This window comes from Onychostruthus taczanowskii, unplaced genomic scaffold (assembly GCF_017590055.1).
Source record: "Onychostruthus taczanowskii isolate IOZ18803 unplaced genomic scaffold, ASM1759005v1 scaffold8, whole genome shotgun sequence".
Taxonomy (NCBI): domain Eukaryota; kingdom Metazoa; phylum Chordata; class Aves; order Passeriformes; family Passeridae; genus Onychostruthus; species Onychostruthus taczanowskii.
Genome location: NW_024505892.1, coordinates 13,709,321 through 13,732,632, shown reverse-complemented (window position 1 = coordinate 13,732,632; position 23,312 = coordinate 13,709,321). Strand labels below are relative to the sequence as shown.

The 23,312-nt window shown below is 39.4% G+C and overlaps 1 protein-coding gene across 6 annotated transcripts in view; it reads right to left on the bottom strand.

The window, feature by feature from the left end:
• ARID1B (AT-rich interaction domain 1B) overlaps positions 1–23,312 on the bottom strand; it is a 326,090-nt gene that overhangs the window by 60,130 nt on the left and 242,648 nt on the right. For all 6 annotated transcript variants that reach the window (XM_041423655.1, XM_041423657.1, XM_041423654.1 and 3 more), the window contains 2 exons: positions 21,271–21,360; positions 6,227–6,406 (listed from right to left, as the gene is read on the bottom strand). In XM_041423655.1, coding sequence (XP_041279589.1) covers positions 6,227–6,406; positions 21,271–21,360 — 270 coding nt within the window. The remainder of the gene's footprint in view (positions 1–6,226; positions 6,407–21,270; positions 21,361–23,312) is intronic.

The following is a 23,312-nucleotide window of genomic DNA, read 5'->3' as shown; positions in this document are numbered from 1 at the left end:
TAAAGTGACCCATGCTGGCCTCAAAGTCAGGACAACACTTTTACACAAGGACAGAGAAGCAGTGGAACAAACTGCCCAAGGAAGTTATGCAGACTCCCTGCATGGAGGTTTTCAAAACCCAGTTGGATAAAGCCAAGAGTAACCTGGTCTGATCCTTTATCTGACCCTGATTTGAATACAAGGTCAGCCAAGAACACCTCTTGAGCACCCCTCCAACCTAATGATGCTATGAACCTGATTTTCATGTACCCTCAAACATCTTCTGTCTGTAAGTTACAAGACAACAGGAAATAAAGAAAAGTACAGCCTCCAGAGGGGTAACAGCACAGCACAATGTACACAGCTGCTTTACGCAGTAGAGATATGTGGCATGTAAGAAGCCCACTACGTAAGTTCAAGGGAGAATCTTATTTTTGCAATTTCATGTTCTCATTCCTTTGTCTTTCTGCAGTTTCAGCTTCCTAACTGTTCTGCCCATTTAAGACAGCGATGATTTGGTGTGACTGGTGAGGATAACTGCTGGGGTCCAAGAAAGATTCCTGCTCTCTCCTGCCCCATCTTGCTTTTCTAGTAAGTTCAGTTTGGCTATGTCAGCATAAGGGGTGATAGCTTACAGTGCAACTCCTCTGAGAAAACTAGTCTTACACAAGTAAGCAACAACAGTACAAAGATGCTCATATAAGCAGGTGCCTTATGAAGGACAGCATGGAATCCTGGCTGAACCCAATCTGTGTTGTCACTAGAGTAAAGTGCTCTGCTTGCAGCAGCTTAACTCATTTGAGTGCTGGTTTTCCTGTCATGTTGAAATCTCAAGAAAAATCAAGTGTACAGCATGCAATGTTACAGAAACAAACCCAGGCAGCATGAGAAAGAGGGAAAAAAAAAAGAGAAAGCTAAAGATATGATAGAAAACTATTTTAGGAAACATATCACATTGCACTACTGCAGTCATCAGTTTTGACTTTTCTTCATTTCCATCTCATCCAGATTAGTGGAAACACGACCCATTCCCTCCCTGTGGGATGCCACAAAGCAGAGTTTCCTCACTACTCTCAGATGTTCCCACGCTTATTCGAAGGCAGAAGCCCTTGGACTCTTCCTGCGATTGTGCAGATCAGCCATGCCTCTCAGGCCTCAGCTACCAGGCAGAGGAGTTGGTGGCATCCAACTCCCGTTTGTATTTAAAATAAACATATTCATCCATCATTTGAATGCACACATAATTAATTCATATGCTCCTGCTGCTGTGCTTTTGCTAATCTTCTCCTCTCAGTCTGTAACTGACTCACTCTACTACAAGATCTCCTCGATGAGAACGCATGAGACTTACGCTTCCCAAGGAAATGAAGCAACCATCCTCTTCTGCTTTAAAATCCAAGTTTCTGCCTGGGGGTTCTCACAGAAGGATCCCCAGTATGTGGTTCAGCAGATACGAAAGGCTGCAGATTCAGCTTTATGCTGTCTTAAGTCTGCCCTGTCACTTCTCCTCCTCTTCTAGGCTTGGCTGCTGGCAGCTGACTATTCTCCGTTCAGTGAGCCATCGCCCTCAGCCAGAGTTTTAGTTGCTGAGACCAGCTCAAGCCATGCATCTGATCCAGCATAAGTGACTACAGACTGAAGGGTTGACCACTTTCACACTGCTCTGCTATGTGTTACAGGCAACAGCACACAACTTGGATGCTGCTCTGGGTTTCCAGTTGCTTTGTGCAAAAAAAAAAAAAGTAATACAGCAGGATGGTGTGTATGTGCACTCAAAGATTATGCACAGCAGTTAGCACATCTTATGTACATGTTATTAGTAACACTACTTCCCAAAGTGAAGCAAACTCTCTCCCTAGGCTAGCAGACCTGATATCCATGATCACTGGGAGCTACTGTCAGTGCACTTTACATAAAGACAATTTGTTTTGTCATTTTAGGGTTTACAAAGTACATTCAGCAGCATGCGTGGAGGAGCAAACACCAATGCTAAAACACTACTGCTGTTTTGATGCTATTTTGAATTGGGACAAAAAATGTAATCTTATGTGCTTTGGCTTTTCCAGCAACACAGAAAAAACAGTGGAATCTTCTCCATAAAAATATATGTGGCTCAGTTAAAATAGCTCCTAATCATTTATCTTCAGGGATACAAGATGCACAGGGAAGTCACATCTTTTTTGGTCAGGAAAACAAGTTTCAATGTTTTTTTCCATCTTTTTCTTTCCCTAAGCATTTCCTCAATACTTCAAGTACTAGCTATTCTTATACCTTTCCCAGACCACAGGAAAAAAAAAAAGGAAAAATAAAAGCCAAACAAAATACAAGAGGAATTGCCAGGAATGAGGAGTGCAATCTTATTTCCATGTTTCTCTAATAGATTAGTAATTTGTTGGCAGTGGCTTTGACAGAAAACAGATGGATGCAGCATTAAACACAATGAATGCAGCAGATGCTAGGCCAGCCCACATCAGCTGGACGTGTCAGGCAGCCAAGTTCAAGAGCCCACACTTTTCAAGTGGGTACAAGGCTGGCAACAGCGGCTGCACAGTACTACTGAACAACTCCTCCCCTCCATATCTGAGGGATTTTTGATTCCAACTCCCCCTTGGCAGAGTAGAATTGTACCAAGAGAGACAACATCTCTAATGCATGAGAAAAAGCAATGCTGTAACAGGAATCAAGAGGAAAAAAAAAAGGGTAATGAAGATAAAGTATAAAAAAACTGACTAACAACCTGCCAAAGACAGATGTTCATACTTACTGCTGAAAGTCTGGTCCACTTTGTTCAGGTTTGCTGAACAAAGTGCTCTGAGATCTTGCCATTTCTAGGCAAACTAAAAGGAGGGAGATTTGAGAACTACCTGTTAGCTTTGCTCTCTGCTTTAGACATAGATCAGATTCACCATATTAAAAAGAGCATCTTAGAATAGCTCTAGAATTTTTTACAAGTGCACTTAACCACCAAGCTATTCTTCTACAGACAATTTAAATGTGTTGTTCTGAATTCCTGTGAACTACTTAACCTAGGAGACTTCAGTAAGATACAGTCGATATTTAAGTCTTAGCTCTACAGACTCTTGCATACATGGGTCTGGACTCAGAGGTCCAGACCCTCAAGATACTCAGGGCATCTCATCCTTAAGTGCTACCATTTTAATTAAAATCTAGCATTAAAATCAGTGGGAACTAGACAGCAAAGTGCTTTTGTGAAATGAGTCCAACATTAAAAGCACAAATACCAAATTCATACTACTTTATCACAAGCAAAAGGGGGTTTAACTTACAGTGAAGCTCTGGGGTTGCGGTTCAAACAAATTCAGTACTGATTTCTCTCTTTGTTATACCCCAACAGAACAACTTTACTGCTGAATTGAGTAGGAAAGGTTACGAAGACTGGATGCATTTCTGAGACATTTTACTGATTCACAGGAAGCTTTTCTCTGCCCCACTCTTAAAAGATCCAACTGACTACGGCATCTGACTGCTCTCCAGAGTGCATTTAAGGGACATTTTGCTGTGGCAGCAGTCTGATGCTCAGGTCATAGACCAGAGCTTCATTAGCCCCTGAGCTAGATGTTGCCCAAATACAAACCAAAGAGATTCTTTCAGTAACAACTTCCATCCTCTCTCTGCCTTTTTTTTTTTTTTAATGTAATTCTTGGGGACAGGAAAATGCTGGGATTTAATAAAAAATTAAAATTAATCTTCTGTACTATATGCTCCTGTGTTGTATCCCAGACACACAGAAGTGTGGAGCCAAAGCCATTTATTGTTTTTTGGAGGAAATGGTTTCACAGAATTGGACTAGGACCCAGTACAGAACTGCTTCCTGGGAAAATATATTCTGCTCTTATTATAGTTCTAAGTGTCATGTAAACACATGAAAATCAAATAAATCAACCATAGGCATGAAATGGATCATTCTGCTCTCATGAACTGGGGGCTAATACTTCCAGTCCAAACTTAATGGTCTCGTCTTTACTATGGTGAGCAATTTCACTGCATAGAGGACACTAGCCTTGAGCAATTGTTTTCAGGACAGCACATAGCGAAATCCAGTATTCAAAGCTGGATCAAAAGCTTAGTGTCCAGAATGCTTTGATGCACATATGAAAATACAAGTAGTCCTGTCAAACCCAGCCTAAACGTAACAATATTCTGGAAGAAGGCCTATGTGAACAAAACATGGAAAGCAAATCACATCTGTGAGAATTACTTTAGTTTAATAATTTAAGAACTTGGTTTCAACCCAGGTAATTTTTAATATATTTCCTGTTTTGGCAGAGAAAGGCAAATGGGATAACATTATTATATATTCATCATTGCTGGCATACGATTATGCTTTGTAATAGGGTATGTTAAGAGTTGCAATTATGGATTACTTTAATTTAAAATGAAAAAATGCCATTAATACCTTAAGTCCAGGTAAACACATAACTTGGAAATATGACTATCTTCATCCCTGGTGGTTAGATCAATCTGGTGAAAATGTAGTATTCTTTTGGTCTAATTTTTACCTATAGAGCTGACAGTCTGCAAGGCCCTAATTTTATGATGACCAGTGCACAGAATCACTGGTACTTCCCAAGCACTGGCAGAAGAACATGGTTTTCATCCATCACACTATTCACCAAACCCTTCTGAAATGGTCTGTTAATGACAATGATGCTCATTTTCTTCCTGTCCCTCAAGTTCACTTTTTAATAGCAGTTTCTTCCTGACCATGACCCATAAAATCATTACATAGGCACTTTCATCTACACAGGGAGGAAAAGAACTGCTGAACTCAAGCAAAAAAAGAAAACAGTATTTGGCGTGTTACTTAAATGCATTGATTTAGTACAAAAACCTTTCCATTCAATCAGTGTGGATGGCTAATGTTTTACTGCACTTGACACCCACTATTCCCATGGTCCAGAATCTCAGCAGCAGCAGTACAGCTGGAAGTCAGGATAGCACATCATAAATCCACTGGATTTTTTACCAGTTAAGCTAGTTGCTCACTGTGCAGATAAAAATAAGCACTTGGACAGAATTTTATGGCCACAAAATGCTTTCCAAATAAAAGGAAAGCACCAGTCAACTGGAGTTAGGTAATTAATCTTCACACATGGCTATAAGGCATTACTAGCCCCATTTTGCAGTAAAGGAAAGCAAAGTAGAGAAATGAATCTACTTGCCTAAGCTGAAAGATGATGCAAAAGGCAGAGCCAAAATTAGAAACTGGGAAATCTTGGCTTGTAGCCCCGTGCTCAGAACACTAAACCAAATGCTACCCAGAGATGAAACGGAAAGGAGCATTGCATAGGGCAGCAAGGCTTCTTGCAAACAAACATCAGAACTAGTTCTCAGAAACTTGCGAGACTAAAATAACCATCCTTGCTAGCACGGGAGAGTCACTGAGCCCTACAGAAATTCCCATCACTGGCTCAAGTCCTTTCTGAGGCTTTTAAGTAAGAAAGCAACAGTAGGAAGTGCTGAAAGAGAAAAGCTTCTTTATGTACCTCTAAAGAAAATACTGACCCTTATATATGCCATGGCTTGACTTCAACTTCATTAAACCCCTAAACAGATGCATACTTTATAAAGGTTATCCATTAAAGGCAAAACAATAGACAAGTTCAAGGTTGTCCAGGGGCAGAAACTGTGTATTCTATTTTGGTTCACTCCCCCACCAATTCTGTCAAACAAGCAAAATAAAAGGAACTGTCTCTCTCAGTCTGAAGGGTTAGTTAAGATTCACAAACCATATGCATTAGAGCTCAATATTCTATTTCCACAGTAGCCACTGTATTATTATGCTTGTTAGAAGAATTTACCCTCAAAGTCACCACGCAATTTCAGGTTGGCCTTGGGATTTTATCCAAGAAAAGAAGTCCTATTGTGGGAGTGGTGTTGTGACCCTTATTCCATGCTCGCTCAAATGCAGCTTCATCACAGAGATGACATGCTTGGGCTCCTAAACAATAGACCTGGCAATGCCACAGATTCTTCATTTCCTTGCCTAATTTAAGGTCACTATTTTTATACACAGAAAGGTGCAGAAACAGTTTCCCCCACAAGGTGCAGCTCCACCTTTGGATGCAGCTTTATTTGTTTAGGATTTTGATTTTTTTTTTTTTAATGCAGACTGTTGTGTGTGTGTTTTTGTTGTTTTTAACATACATACTCACATACACACTGCATATATATATTGTAAAAAATATATGTAAACTATTGTATCTATCACCAGCAAGCATTTTACCTTGTGGTCCATACTGGCTCATCTGAGGCCCGTAAGTACCACTTGAATTACTCTGCTGAAAGCTACCAATTCCAGGATGCACTTGACCTCCAGGTGAGGGGTGTGGTGACATGGAAGGTCCAGTTTGTTGAGGTCCATACTGTGACATTTGGGGGTTCCTCTGTATGCCTGCCATAAAACCTATAGGGAGAAAAGCACCAAAGCAAAAATTAATATTCAGGTAACTGTTCCTTCATTTTAAAAAAACCTTTGGCATAAAATAGACCAACCCTCTTCAGTTACTTCAGACTAAGAATACCCAGAAAACTGCTGTTGTTCATCCAAAGAAAACCACACACATCTCCAAGTCAACAATGATGTCTCAACCACCAAAACCTGTACATAATATTTGAAAACCTTTACTTGTAAATGAAGACAGGGCAGTCCAGCTTATTTACAAATGGGTGCTAATTTTGAAACTAAAACAACTTTTAGGGAAAAAAAATAAGGGCAATTATGTGCATTAGTTAAACAGCAGTACTAGGGAATTTGCCTGATGACTTATGGTGGGAGTATCACATCTTCAAAATTATATGTTGCTACCAAAATGCCTCACTTCAGCATATAGAAACCCACTGTAAATACTCCTTTATTGCCAACAAACTCACCAGAGCAAAAATTTACCACTATGTGAAGAGTAGTCATACCAGCCAGAAATAACAGTTGTTTTGTTATATATTTGTTCTCTAGGTCCTTCTTCTAGTCTTTCCCCTGCAAATTCCATTGCATTCTCTCCTTCTTCCCTTTTGTTAATGTATTAATGAATCCCAATTTAATTTAATGTTCAAAAGTGACAGCACAAGACCTAGTGAAATAGTATCAAATTTAGAAGCTTCACATGAAGGAAGAGAACTAAGCCTATTAAATGAAGGAAGAAGAGGGTTTTGAGGCAGGGTTTAAAGTTTTCATCAACTGGGAAAAATCCTGCAATTGTGCCCAAGAAATGTCTATGTAGGGATGCTGGTTTTCTGATGTTTTGTACCCTGAAAGGTTTTAGTGCTGCTTTGAATGTTCAAGAGGATGTGCTGGCAAAATTTAGCTCGTTTTTTTTTTATTTCTGGAGGAAATCCGCTTTCTTTCCTGTTCTGCTCGCATATTAAATTTCATCTTTCCGTTTCCCTTCGAGGCAAAACCTGCACACACCACAGGCCAGCTCTGGCTGTGCTGTGCTGCCACCGTGATGGGTGAGGAGGGAGCTCCGGGGTGCAGCACCAAAGGATGACTCTCCTACAGGGCTGGGATGTCCTCCCACTGGTTAGCCCCAAACATCACCCTCTCCCCACCCCCAGACACACAATGCCTGATTAATGAAGAGGTAATTTTTTCTGAGCCATATCCAGACATGTGATCAGACTCATAACTGAAAACACTGAGCTGCAGGTTGTAAGGAGAAAAACCAGGAGATGAGATAACTTTGCACCTCTTGTGCCCAGTTCTTTTGTGCTATGAACAGCTCAACCCATATTGTGCTAAAACTCCAATTGCAAGATTTGCTGAATATGCATCAATTTTTCCTCATCTTTGTGCAATCCCCAAGACAAGGAACTTGATCACACCTGAACTGCAAAGTCAAAGCCTGGCACTTGCTCTGGAGGTAGAGTGGACACTGACATATGACACAGCAAAAAACAATGCAAAATGGCAGCCTGGAAACTGGTCTGTACTGGTTAGAAAACTCCACACTTCTGCAAAGGAAAACTTGCATGACCTTCTCCATTTAGCTTTATTTTGAAACAGATCCCTTGATTTTTAAAGCAGTCCCACTCTGGGCACACTCTTATTACAACGCCTATGTATTCTGTTAACAGTGTTGTAAGTAATTTAGAAACCTACTACAACTGTTTGTCTGTACAAAACCAAAGCCCATGTTCCTGACATACACCATATATATCACTCTTGTGGGATCCATTTGATTGAAAAAATTCGTACTGGTCACACTAAGATTTTTATTATAAAGATAATAAAGTTACTCCTGTGTCTGGTATAGAAGTGAGGGTTTTTTTTCTGTTCAGCTTTTAATCTATGTAGCTAACTTTCCAAACAGTGCACTAGTGATCAAGGTTTTTCAGCCCCTTTATTATTGTAAGGAGTACTTTTCTTAACACCACCAGGAAGGGTGATATACTGAACAGCTACTGGTATAGGAATTTCCAGTAGTGCTGCAGGAGGCTGGTGGTTGTTGAAGTTAATGGAGAACATGGACTAATGTCTAATGAAAAACATGGAGATTATCAGTTTTAACCAGCTCTGCTGTTGTCAAAAAGACTTCTAAAGGGACCAGAGTAATAAGTAAAAAATAAATGTTTCTACTCAAATGACCTCTTCAGTAAACTCCTCCTCATTAATTTTGCATGCTGTGGAATAGAGTGTACAGCTATGTGTACAGTCATGAATCAAGCATGCCAGGAAGAGAGTAGGACACTTGTGTCCATCCAGATAAACCTTCCCACTCAGTCCTGGTCATCTTATCTGTATGGCTTCTGGGCACAGTCCCTTGTCCTGCCTTATCCATGCTCTGGGCTGTGGCTCAGGGAACACTGGCCAAAACCAAGCTGGCGGCATGCCAGTAACTCAAGAGCAGAGATAACTGTGTGATACTACTCAAACTCATGCGCTAGCCTTAGTTTCATAAAGATGTTTAACACAACAAAAAAAGAACACACTCCTAAAATGCTTTTGATGTGATGTATGAGTTTCATCATCTCAGAGGGTGTAGGATTCCTCTCAAATCAAGGCTGGCTTTGCTATTTTCTCTTGAAGGAAGATAAAGAATTAAGGAAAATGAATCCTGAAATTCAGGAAGAATATCTATGCTATACTATGCTCAGCTGCTGTCTATATGGTACACTGAAGCGTGATGTTAAAACAGGACATTTTCTAATTTCCTTCCAGAGAGGAGAGGAGTCCTTTCAGCTATAGATGAGATGTGGAGCAGCAAAGAACAGTTCTTACTGTGATCTGGATTCCATTACAATATAGAGGAGCCTAACCTCATCAACCTCCGTGAAAGCCCAGTCAACGTCCAGAGAGGAGTGCATGAGTTTGAAGTGTTTTAAGTATTTGCAGAAAGCTCACATGTCTTACAGAGAAAAGGGTTCCTGGTCAATACATTAACATTCATGCATCATAAAGAAAAAAACAACATCAATTCTAAAAATCTTACCAGAAATGAAAGGCAGCAGCTGGCATACATTCATTTTTCCTTATTTACACACATTTTCCCTAGTGTTCAACTTCATTTTATAGCCGATACAAAAAGAAATAAATTTTCTTTCCAGAAAATTAGATTTAAGATAAAGTTTTCTTCTGTAAAGAATGGAAGTAGGATTGCATTAGAGGTGCACTGGAATAATGGCACTGAAGTGATTCAACAGCCAGACTGCATCTGACATGTCAACCCCTGTGACAACAAGGTGGGTTGTTTTGTCTTTTAAACTGCTAGGAAACAGCTATGAATTAAGCCTTTAAAATTGCAGTGGCAACATACTCATCAGTGAACAAATCTACTCCCTTCCCTTAATATTAATGATAAAATGAGGTAGAGGTGATGCTTTACTTGCCATCACAACAAAAGATTACTTATTGAAAAAACACTTGAGTGGGTTTTGGCAAACTAAGCTATTTCAGAAGTAGCCGAATAAAGTGACCCTGCCAGAAGCATTCTTTTCCTTTTGAGTTAGCTTTTTTACTACATTTACATACGTGAAGAATGACTGTATTAAAACACCATTTTAACATTGCAGAGTCATCTTTGCAGGGTTGTTTTTTTTTGTTCTCAGTGGAAGAGCAGCATACTATTAACAATGATCACACTGTAACAATAATAAAATATGTTTGCATGTTCAAATTGAACCTACATATAGCATTTAAAAATGGTCAGGTAGCATTTTATTTTTTTTTCTTTCTTTTTAGCAAAATACAGAGAAAAATAAACCACGCGGTGCTTTGTGAGAGAAGTGTTTGAAGGAAAAGACAAAAATGAAACTTCTCTTGTTGTAAAGAGTACTAAAACTTGGTAATGCACATCATTTTGCTAATACCACCAATGATGCCTTTTAAAAATAATTTAAAACCTTGCCCTTCCTTCAGGCATATGTATACACAAAACAGATATACAACACTAAATTACTAAAGCTTCATGAAATTGCTCAAAGGTTGTCTTACTTACACACACACATTGACCAATACAAACCCACCTCTTTCTTGAATACTATCACCTTACCACTACCCATGGAAAACACCCACTGAATGTGCTGGCTGCTGCTGTAAAACCTCAGATGGATTCTTTTGATATTTTAAAATCTTTTCTTGAATATGAAAAAACCTTACAGAAAAGTAGAAGCTCAAACAAAAAGGAAGTGACTGCAAAGGAACAGGTTATTACATATCAGTTGATGGACAGCAACTGTCTACTGGCACACACTTTAACCACAGTCAATGAGAGGTCTTTTGATTTAGCCAGGAGTAGTCCATTGATTTTAATGAACGAACAGAAACATGTGCAACACTTACTCATTATAAGCACACAAAAACTTTGGAGTTTACAGTGATAGCAGACCACCCTTAACTTATGCATCTGATAAATAAAAGTTAAGGAAAGGTATAATGTGCAACAGTATATTGTAAAAATGAACTTACCTAAGAAAAAAGTACACTGGGCTACAGCTCTTTCTAGAGGGGCATGCTTAGTTACAGAGCTTGGGACCAAAACAACTCAGGAACCTTTCTGAGTAAGGAAGTTCCCCTTGTTCAAGAGCAGAGGCTAAAGAAAGAGCTATTACTAGCTAGACAGGATTATTAGTCTGAAAATCATGGAATAAGAAAAGTAGAAACAGATTGGATGCATACACTGATGATCAACTAATTAGGGGAAAATAACATAAAATCCTCTACTTATGAATCAGCTCAAAAAAATTAAGTATATGTGAAGAGATATTTTCCACTACCTCTAAATGAAAAACTTGTGTGTGGGGAGAAACACAGACATTTCCAATGCTTGGTATTTTAGCAAGCCACTGGTCAGTACCCTTGAGAAAAACAGCTAATGTTTGCACACCCATGACACAAGTTTTTGGCAGACCTTCCCTCCTCAGACATCAGTTTGTGTTGTATCCACTCTCTCAGGATTTTTACCAGAGTATACAACAGAACTACGACGGATCTAGCTCATCTGTGGATAAACAGCATTGAGACAGACATGTCAGGGTAAAGCTAAACAAATGAAAAGCATTGTTCTGTGATTTGGCACCCTGTTAGCACGGCAGGATGCTGAGGAACATCACAGTCACACTGAAACTCTGCCTAGCCCACCCGTTTCAGATGGCAAGGGCAGCTCAGGAAGGCTTCGGACTGGTGAACCACGTCTGGGTTTTTGCCCAGTTAACATGTCCACAGTCAGCACCTCAGAGCACTGCAACAGAACACAACTCACACATGAATCAAGTGTTCTAGTAATTGAAAAGAGTTGGTTATTCTCATGTAAGCCTGTGACACCAAAACCCTAAACATGCAACTGGGTTGTCTGCAGATGGTACCTGAAAAAACATCTTCACATGGTGTGGTCAAACCCGGAGATGTGTGGCTCACAGACAGCAGGAGCTAAGACAATACTGTTGTACTATTGCTTATGGGGGGCCAGCTCTACCTGGCCATAAACTACTTACTGTCACTGGCAAAGAATACCATGGCACCTACCCCTAAGGTGCTACTTAAAATAAACACTGAAAAGGACACAGTGAGAGAGATTTGCGCACTGGAAAAAATCTAAGCAGACAAAAATGTTATACAGATCTAAACAATTAACAGCAATTAAGAAACTGGTGAAGGTTTGACCCATGTACCAGAAAATAAACTAAGTTAATCAGGTGAAATTATATGGCATAAAAAACCCTGGTATCTAGAGCAAGCAGGCACAAGACTTCTTTACATTCAAGATACCTCAGATCCTATTTTTATTTCCCAGAAAGCAACCTTATTAATATATACCCAGCTTGACCTATGTTTGACACACACAAAGCATCTGACTTAGCAATACACACCAGAGGGTGATGGGATGGTGAGCATGAATGCCTGAGCTTGCAGTGTCAATCTCATTTAGATGATGCAAATACTAATTCTCAATATTCCTGTCCAGTCAATAGGCAGATAAAAGAAATAAGAAATCAAATAAACAAAATACCTGCACTATACCAATACAATATCTTTGGGCATAATTTTTTATAAAAGCTAAAAAAAGTATTTAAAATTTCTTATTTCTTTCTCCAATCACATTCTATTTAAAAAAAAAAAAAAAAAAAAAAAAAAAAAAAAAAAAAAAAGTTCCAAAATGTTTTTAGGAGAAAGTTCTTTGAGAAAAAAGAGCAAATGCTTGCACATCCACGATACAGTTTTTGGCAAACTTTCCTTCCTCAGACATTCACTCTCTCAGTTCTTCTGAGAACTCTTCTTCTTCTAATGAGCTGCTCTTCTTCTAATTAGGAGTTCTTCTAATGTTTCTCCGTTAACCATGAAAAAATGTAATCAAGTTTCTAACTGAGCTCTTTTTTTCAGCCCTTTTTTTAAAAACCCACATAAACCTTGCCAGCTTCTCCAAGTCCATGAGAGCACCACTAAAACCATCTGAACTTCTCTAGGCTAGAGTAACAGCGATTTCCCTTTGGTATCCGGACAATTTATTTTCACAATGGCATCTGCTAATATCTGCAGTACAAATACCACATTTCTTCACATTCATTCAACAAAGAATGTTTCTTTGCTTATGTAAAGCAGTAAAGGAAAACATCATCACAGCAAAATTAGGATTTCCTGCAAAGATCACTGCAGTATTTCTCATTTCCATAAAAAGACCAATGTTCTGTTTAAGAAAAAGTGCTGGACTGGTTTTATTTTTCTTTAAAACTATTTTCTTATTATGCTTTAATATTTTCTTACAGTCTCCTCACTGTTTATTTGTCTGACTGCTTCTCTTCACAATGTGAATAGCTTTGGGGAAGATGGAAACTAATGACCTAGCTAAGGTTTTAACCCAGACCCCCTAGTGTTTTACCAGCTGTGCTATTAGGTTAACTGGCTGAATCTCCTCTGCTTCCCTCTCTGATATTACAAAACCCAGTCTATGTATAGCATGCAATAATGTTTAAATTTTTCCCACCCCTAAACCTCCCTCTGCTACTGCCTAGCCTTGAAATTCATATAATCTATCATTGATAAATTAGAATCTGGGGAAGGATCAGACAGATTACCCAGATGGTAGCCGGGGAAGAAATATCCAACCTTTCCTAATGCAAACCTTGCATAATGCTCTCTAATGCAAATTTTAAGTGCTATACTGAGGACAAAGAAGGAAAGACATTTGTGGAGATGTTCATGCACAGCCTAAACAAAAACCACATTGCTCGTCCGTCATTTTACACATTTGTTACTGTAATATACCTTACACAAGACACTTTTACTATGGTGCTTGAAAAATAAGGGTCATGGTGTCCTGCAGTACAAAAGCGCCCACCCTGCCCTTCCAGCTGCCCCCAAAGGGAATCCTGCATTTCAGCAGGTAGCTTGGGCCCTCGAATGAATCTCAGCAGCAACACGAAAAACCTGGAGTCTGTCTGCTTTGCACAATCAACATTTGTCTAAGTTTCCCTAATAACGTGCATACTTAGGAAAATCTTGGAGGAGAGCAAGCAAGGAACGGCATTTTACAATGTGTAATGTGCAAAGTCTGAAGGCCTAATGGTCTAAATTTCAGGTTTGAAAATTTTGCCCCCCCCAGAGACTGCTGTTCAAAGGTTCCCTGAATCAACTCCAATCTTCCTTTTCATGAAGTAAATACACTGAATATCGCTATATATACTTTGTGGATAAGACTAAAATATACATGATGTTCTGTTGCACACATGTAAAATAAATCATATTGCTTCTTTCAAAAACACAAAACAGTATGTTGTCCTTAGTCCCAAAATGCCTTTGCCTCAGTCTTATTTTTACCATGATTCACGATTTGACTGATTTTTTCCTTTCCTTGATTTGCAGCTGATGAGTGTTTATTCTTTTGGGATCCTTTGGGACGGTAGGAATTATCCAGTGTTAGCTATTAATATATACATTATATAGATTTCAACTCACTGTCCTGTATATTAATTTAAAAAGACATAAAGGGTCTTATATCAGAGGTTGTTTATCTTTACAGAAGCTTCATAAAAAGGTTAACTTAGGCACTGAGTGTCCTGACAACCATGGTGCTGTTAACAGGCAGACCACAGGCAGCTCCCAGTTTATAGGCCACGATGGGAAGCTCTCCCAGGGACAGGGATCATACCCAGTAACTTCACATCAAGCGTGTGACAGCAACATTGACTCACTCTGTCAAGTTCTTCTTCAATAACTGCTGCAGCTTATCTTGCTCCCTGAGCCCAGAGGCTGGGAATTTGATGGCTGCCTAATGAAGTCAGTGGAAACTTTTCTATTGAGAAGTCTCTCTGCTGGCAACTCTCTCAGAATAAGTCAATTCTGCTCCCTAATCTCAAAAGAGAATCCCCAATTTAGTTTAAAAAATGAAATAAAGATTCATCTCCAAGTCTAACAAGATTTAACATCAGCAAGAAGAGTGCAATGACCAGCTGCTAGTATACAAAATTTATTTGTTGAGAACTGACTCTGGGTTTTGATTGTACAGATATTATTACCTACTTCACATCCTGCTTCTGCAGTTTTGCTGTCTCCCAGCATGGCTTACCATATGTAAATCATACCCTTTTGTCCTTTGATTCTTCTTGCAGATGGCCTGCTGTATATTTAGCATAGGCCACAAGTAATCAGATCAACATAAAGCTGAGATTGGCTGGTGTGTGTCTGAAATCCAAGTACAGTCTGGAACCAGCATCCTGAAATGGTGATTGACTTCTTTAAGAATTAACCTGTTTTGGCAGAGCATCATAATTTCTAATACTTTCGGGCAAGAAAAACAGGTTTTCCTGAAACACTTGAGAGACAAACAGATAAAAAACTATGCACTCCACAGCTCAGAGAGAAAAATAGGAACTTTTCTTCCCAGTGATGTTACTAATCAAAGTAGACATATTGTAAGCTTTTTTGCTGTGCATTGCTAATTAAAATAGCAAAGAAAAATAGTGTGTACACATTTTAAAAACCTGCTTATCACACTGACACTACATTTCAGTGCACTTCCACTTTTACAATCCAATTAAAAATACAGAGGTAAAAATGAATGATGGCCCGGATCTTTTTTAAGAACTGTCAATAAATTTAGCACTCACTAAGTTGAGAAAGAGATGTAGCTTTTTGAGTCACCAAGAAAGCTTGGTGCCTGGCTCTACTGCATGGCTCTGCCTTCATATACAGACCTGCTCTGTGTTCTCCTTGGCATCATGTTCCTACTACATCATGTGCCTTGAGATAAAAAAGGGATGCCTCACAGAGCAGAGTTGAAACTGTTTCAACTAAACCCTGCTCTTCCTGCTTATGTGATGCACTTTTTCTGCTTGTTGAGGGCACAGTTTTGAGGGCACAGTTCCTCTAACCCCAGTTTTCCCGGCATGATTTCTGCCCAGCCTGGCAGAGTGTTCCTGCACACCAGACAGCTCAGCTCCCCTGCACTGACCCACTTGGAGAACGTTGTGTGCAGAAGAGGCACTCAAACGTACCTGTGGCTTTGCACTCTATGCATGTCTCAAGCATCTTTCTTTAAGAGCCTGAAACACTTCAGTCTACATCAAGTAAACTTATTACCAAGTCTGATTTAACCTTAAGTGGTGTCATCGTTAACATGGCAAGCAGAAGAATGTTAATGACAAGAATAATTTTATTCTCTAGCTCCTCAGTGCTCTGAATAGATCCCAAATCCCCAAATGAGAGCAAGAAACGTATTCTCGGGGAAAAAGTCTTTTTAAGATCTAAAAGCAAACTACAGTATCTTTTTTGTTGCAGTAAGAGTTCTTTGATCTATTTTCTTCCTTCTGATTTCCCTCTTTAAGAAGAAAATAGATTTCAGGGAAAAGAATCTCTACCATCAAATGTCAGTATTAAGCCATAAATCTGATCAGGAATTGTAGGTGCAAAACACCTGATTGGTATTCTGTGTCTTCCACATGAGCAAAAACATTTATATTTTGTTAAAAGAAAATGCATGACAGTGGAATTTATGTAATGACTGTGTACAAATAATCATGCCCAGAAAACAGCTAAAGGGAGAAAAATACCTGTATGAAATCTAATGGGTAAATTAGGGAATTTTAGTTACAGAAATTCAGTTGTTACTTAGTGTTTGTAAGGAAGCACAAAGAGAACATCAAAATGCCTGATCACATCCCATCTGTTACAACCTCTTACTGGATAACATCTTGACTGCCAAAAAAGCTATTTAAATTTACTACATTGCAGCTACTGATAAATATCACTTCTGTGAAGATCTAATACTAAATAAGGACAAGATCTGAGGATAAACCTTACAAGCAGCAGTGTCAAAAAGATCCAAATTTTGCTTAGTGTAACACCTGTACTCTTAAGAGCAAGCAGTTTTCAGGGACTCCTTGTGCCTGACTGTGATATGTTTTTAATAGAGCACACAACTATACAACACTCCTCAAAAGCTGGGTGTCAACAATGGAATGAAATAAAGGTAGAACAGAAAGAATGACATAAAAAAGAAAGAAATTAAAAGGTACTAGGAGAAGGTGATGGAGAAGGCAGCAACTTCTATTCAACAATTTTGGAGGTGATTACTCCAGGCACTGTCCACATAGATCTGACAGCACAGAATGCTGCCATGAAACTGCCTCCAGCAATGGAATACATTTTCCAGCACATCACAGCAGCTGCAACGGCATCAATTCTGCTTGCAATCCATGTCCAAAAAGAAAAGTTCTCAGTGGTCCTATTTCAGCATATCTCAAGGACTAATTAAATCCTCATTACTATCTTCTAATTATTCCAGTGCTCAGGGATTTCGCTCCGCAAGTCCCCAATGGTGCATTAGATGAAAAGGGTTAAATAACCTGTGTTGATTTTTGAGACTCCAGATCTATTTCAGACCTTTAGCATATCATCAGCATTATCATGAATATTTAACTATGTACCGCTGTGAAAATTATAAGGGGAAAACAATTAAAGATTTCTTAAAAATTAATTCTGACCCATATACATTTGCACTAATAAATAAGGCTTCTTTAAGTATCCCCATTATGACAGTGCTTGCTAGAGTAATAATGTGAAGTCATTAACTGTTTTCATTAAATTCAATGGTTTTCAGGAGCTCCCAATTCACTATTTTAATATAAGACTGAAACCTGACATCTAGATACCCAACTGCATAAGCATGAAAATACTATTTAAAAGCAGGTAAGTTTTCTAAGCTTTTTCAGAATTACATAAGGAACCATTCATTCCTGCAGGGCTAAAAGTGCCTATTTCAACATTATTATGACAAATATTCTCCTAACAGCACTTGCACAGGTGAGTGTTCATATAAGCAGACAGAAATCTCTGTTAGTTTACAAAAGTAAGAATGGGAGTATAAGATAATGGACAGGACAAAGGTTTCTTTTTCAGGCTACAGCTTCAGAAAACTAATTTAGAGGGTCAGTTGGGATGTGCTGGGCTTCTATTTGATCCCTATAAATAACTTCAAATTCGTTGAGCAGTTCTGGCTACTAAGGACATCCTCAAACTACAGCTTCCAAAACCCAAACAAATAAATAGATACAGATGAACGCAGGGAACTCAAGTGGCTGTGTACCTCAAGTATATGCTGAATGATTATGATAGCTGCCCTACCTCTGGAACAGATTCAAAGAAAGTTTAAAAAGAGCCTTGATTTCAATAAACACAAAATATGGAACCCCTACTTTTGATCATATAAAGGAAAGTCTGGAGGAGGTCTATTAGAAATGGAGAGCAAGATGTGCATCCTCCCAAAAATGAAGCAAGTTTCGATGACTACCTCAATTAGTCATGACTACACTGTCATTATGGTAGCCCCAACTAATGGTAATTGTTGGGATTCAGCAGCAGTTAAACACACTCCTGCTTCTCCAAGAGACTTCTGACACCAGTCTGTCTCCACAGCTGTCTGACTCCAACAGTTCTTTACGATGGGACTTGACTTCAAGTCCCACTGCTTTCCAAGCTCACGTGAGCTAAGAAATAGGTAATGTACATAAAATAAATGCAATTTCTTGTTTCTTAGGTAGCCAACGTGTGTTAGCAGAACTAAAACCATTTCACTGATTGGGCATCAAACAACGGTTGTGGGACAAGAACAGAAGTGCCTAAAACAGCAGGATATATTTACACTTGAGCAGGTCCGTAAGTTCTACAGCTTGAGCAGGACATAAAAAATGTAAAAATTATTTTTTAGAAGTAAGCATTTAAATGCTTATTACAAAAAGTATTAAATAAGCTATATAAAAAGAAACCTGAGGAGCACAAAAAAATTCAATTCCCCAAGAAACTCCTATTACTGTATATATGCAGTACATTACTACTCCCCTACTATCACACACAGAATGCACATGTAAAAATGTGGTCATTGCTTCGTGCTGCATTGTGAGACAAGGGATGTAGAGTCTTAGGCAGGCAAACATAAAAATCCCAGAAGGGTGCTGAGTAACCATGGAAAGCATGGAAAATATAATCAAACAATTTAACAATAAAATAAGTGTAAACTTAATGGTTCAAGGCAGTGGTTTAGCATCCTGAAGTGCTACAGCTCAGACTCCACCCATTGGTCAATCTTCATGATAGCTGGTAAATAACATTTTTTTAAGTATTGAGAGCAGAGGATTCTGCTCAAGCAATGATTAGTAGTCTTTTGTTCATTCAGTTCTCTCTGAACAAGGAAAGAAATGCTATACAAAGTGTGAAAGCAAACATTACCTTATCCTATGGAGTGTCTCTGAGGTTTTTGTTTTCATTTTCCTTTAATTTTTTTTCTCTTTTTTTTGGAGAAAGTGTATCAGTAAGCCAAGAGTTTAAATTACTGTAACAGATGCCCAAGGATCAGGTGTCCTTAGCAGCAACGATTTTCTGCTCAGGTTTTTATTAGTAAATGACAAGCACCTTCCCTTTGAGTCCCCATCATTCCCCCTCCTTCCTTTCTTAAAGTTCTGTGGAAACCAGTTCAAGCAAGCAAAGGAATCAACTAATGTAACAGCCTTTTTAAAAGGTGAAGTTTTCCATTTCAAAGGAGCCTCTAATCAATGACAGGGCACAAAAGGGAATGCACGCATGTTTATGCGCATACAGCACAGACTTTAGAGAAGCTTTGGGGAACATGTTCTGCAAAATCAATATGACCTAGCTAGTTACAAATTTTGAATCTCCTGCATGAAACAAATGGACTTCTTGTACAAGTTTGTTGTGCATATTAAACCAGATTTTGCATAGGAAGTGTTCAAAACTTGCAACATTCCTGAACACATTTTCTCTAAGAACATACTCACAATTCTCACTGTGTAGACAAAAAAAATACCTAAATCAACCTGTAAATTTTACTTATCTCACTGTTACTTACTTGTTTGACTTCCCAGTTATGGTAGCTGTCTTCTGTTTTACTTCTGAATACCTGTGTGCCTCCTGATCATACACTGAACCCCAGTTTTGTTCTACAGCAGAATAAGAGAGGTTTGACCTTTCCAGTTTTGTCAGACCTGCCTAACTTGTCCCCAAAGCCAGGTGAGGAACATACCCTGCAGAGATTATTATTACTGGGCCCTATAACATTTTATGCCAAGACCCAGTTGTGCCAGGAAATGCACACATCTTTCTGAGATGTTCCATTCCTGCTGCCTTGTGACATTTCTATCCCACAAAGCATCATGTATTTGTATTGGGTACTGAGGGCATTCTTTTTTCACCAAACATGTATGTTATTCTGATTTTTTAAAATGGGAAAATATGTCCGTGCACTAACAACTGTGTATAAAGAATGACGGATAAGGAAACAGAACAAATCAGCATGGAATTCTGTATTTCATGTTCTCATTAATCAGCATTCCTGGAGGAGGGGACATTCAACCCAGAAAAATAGCAAAAATTAAGACTCTCTGCTCTTCTTTGTGAGTCCTCTTAGCTCCTCCTGGATGCTATCCCAGAAATTTGTCATTCTGTGAGTTCAACTTCTTTCACTGTGAGAAAACTTCTGTATTTATGGTATCCCCATATGGTGCTACTTGGGATATTTCTGGAAGCAAGACATTTTAGGAGGGGCATTTCATAAATAACTCCATGTTTATCACAGTTATCATGTGTCTGTTTTGCAAGCCTGTCACTGGCACATGTTAACCACTGCATGGACAGGATGCCCGGTTTACAGCAGTTGATTGCACGTATGGCCACGCAACAAAGCTGTGACAACTGTATTCCATGAGCTAGGGAGAAAGGAGGTGAAAGGAAAAAGGGCTTAAAGTTTATAAAAGGTAAATTTAACTTTAAAATGCTCTGCTTATTTTTGTGAGCACATGGTAGAGAGCACCCTTTTAGAACAGTTGCAAGGTTTTCCATGGCAAAATTTCCAAACGATTGAACCATTTGACCTAAATATTTGATTTCCCTTTGTATTTAAAGATATTTTATCCTAGAACTGGCAAGAGGACTATTGTGTCCAGGCAAGGATATTGGAGATCACAATTCTAAGAACAGCAGCAAAACTGCTCCTAGTTAGTACTCTTTATCTGTGTCTTAATTCCAAGATGGACAATGAAGAGCTGTATTCTCCAGGACATGACTCAAGTATTTACAGAAACTGCCTTTATACCCTGGACATTCACTGCATTTTGATAAAACCTTATTTTCAATTATAGTTTGGTAAAACCTGCTATTCACTTGCTCTTTCCCTGGAGATGGAAACCCCCCAAGCTTTTTACATTGAAGACTGTCATTATTTTTCCCTGGGAAAAGAAAAGAAATTCCAGGAAATCTCACATTGCTAACGTGCAACTTAAAATGAAGGCTGCATTTGGCACCAACTGAAAAAGCCCCAACACCTAACAAACCTCGGTCCTGTGGCATTGGTGACTGGCTCAAGGCAGGGTGGGAGCTGGATTCTGACTGGCTGCCAGGAGGCTGCGGTGGCATCTGACTGCCTGTAACACACAGAGAGAAAAGGGAAAACACACTTGCTTTTAGCATTTCTGTGCACAAAACCAAGCATTGCTGCATTTTTCAACCACTCAACATCAAAGAAAGTACCAGCTGTATAAGGTAAAGACAGAGCTCAACAGGTCTAGCTTTTTTCATATGTTTTTCTTTTCTTTTTCCTTTTATTTTTTGAAACCCATGGAGGAAACATGCACAAACACATTTAGCAACAGGCATGGCGAAATGTTCAATTTCGCACTGAGCGAGTTCCCAACCTCACCAACATGATCCAATTTATAGCTGCAAATCTCCTGACACATATTTCTGTTAGGGAGTTTAACAAAATCCAAGTCTGCTGAACAATAGGGCTCATCCTGCCTAGCTTAAACTGGCCTCCAGCCAGGCAGACATGGACTGCTGCCAACAATATTACCGATGAAAATTCGGTCAATACAAAAATGACTAACAACAACAGTTTAAAGAGTATTTAAATGAATCAGTGGTTTTAATATTGTTTGAATGTCCATGTAGAATATGGGAATAAAGAATAACATGTAGGCACGCATGGTGAAAGTGAATGTTTGAAAGAGATCAGACAGAAAAGGGATATCTTATTATTCAAATAAAAACAAGGGGAAGTTATTTATTAAAATAACTAGCCAGAACAGACACATCCATTTTTATGTCCTTGTTCTTGCTGTCTACCCACCCAAACAAGCAGAATGCTCCCAGTGCTGTCTGTGAGGCTCGGAACACAAAAAGTTCCCTTTCAGTGTTAATGGATAATAAGGCAGATCCTTACTGCACTGATGCAAGTCACTCCTCTGGGTCACCATTCAACACTGTGTCAAGCAGAAAGGTCCATCTCACCACCCTCCCAATGCCCCAGGAGCCTCAAGCTTAAGCACCAATCTGCCCCAACCTGAGCAGGAGGAAGAATGAGACCTGGACATCCCCCAGGACTCTTTGCTCTTGGTCTTATACATGCCCGCTCGTGACAGCCCAAGTGGCTTGAAGACCACCTCAGGTTGGGCAGCAAATATATACTTTTAGCATTTAGACACTTGCAGTGACGAGCACAGTATAAATAGCAGCAGACAGATTTATACCCCTCATCCTCAGAAACGGTTCAGATTGTTTTCTATTTGAAAGAAATTGAAAGAATAAAAACACAGGCAATAGATTTGTGCCTGCTGAGACTCATTTCCTCCTGCTCAGCAGCTGCCCCTCCACAGTGGCAGGCGCAAGAATCCTGTGGACGGTCCTGGCGCTGGGATCCAGGGCTGACAGCAGGGCAGCAGGGGCTGCCCTTTACAGCGACCAAGGGCCTGAGTTGGACATGAATGCAGGAAAGCAAAGGTGTCTGCTCTGCCCCATCCACTTCCCATCCCAAAGCCACCGGCTCTCAGCACCAACTCTGAAGAAGGGCCAGACTGATACAGAACAAAGAGAAAATCTGTGAAATGTGGAGTGTAACCACTGCCTAGCTATCCAGATGAGGTGCTTTTGCACTAAAAACATGACAGTCAACATTACTGGGAGCAGCTGTGACAGCTGTCTCAGAGATGCAAATGCTGGACCAGAGGCAGAATTGCTTCTCCAAAAGACCAAACATGTCACTCAGTGCCCAAGGCTTTGGGTTCCACGGCCCATTCACGAACTCTGAGGCATATGACAATAATAATGGCAAATTCCAGCTTATGTTTTGATGCCACTCAAGAGCAGGCTGTGGAGATGGTAAGTGCCTGCATTATAATGAAAGCTTTCGGCTTGACAGGAAGGATTCAGTGACTCAAGACTGTAAACAAACAGCATTTCCATGTTAACACAGGGCACTGCCACTTCCACTGTGTATGCCCCAGGCACCGCTATCAGAGAGAGCACTTCAAGTAGATGGAAAACCTAAGATTTCTACAAACACTTAAAATAAAATAAAATTTAAAAAAAAAAAAAAAAA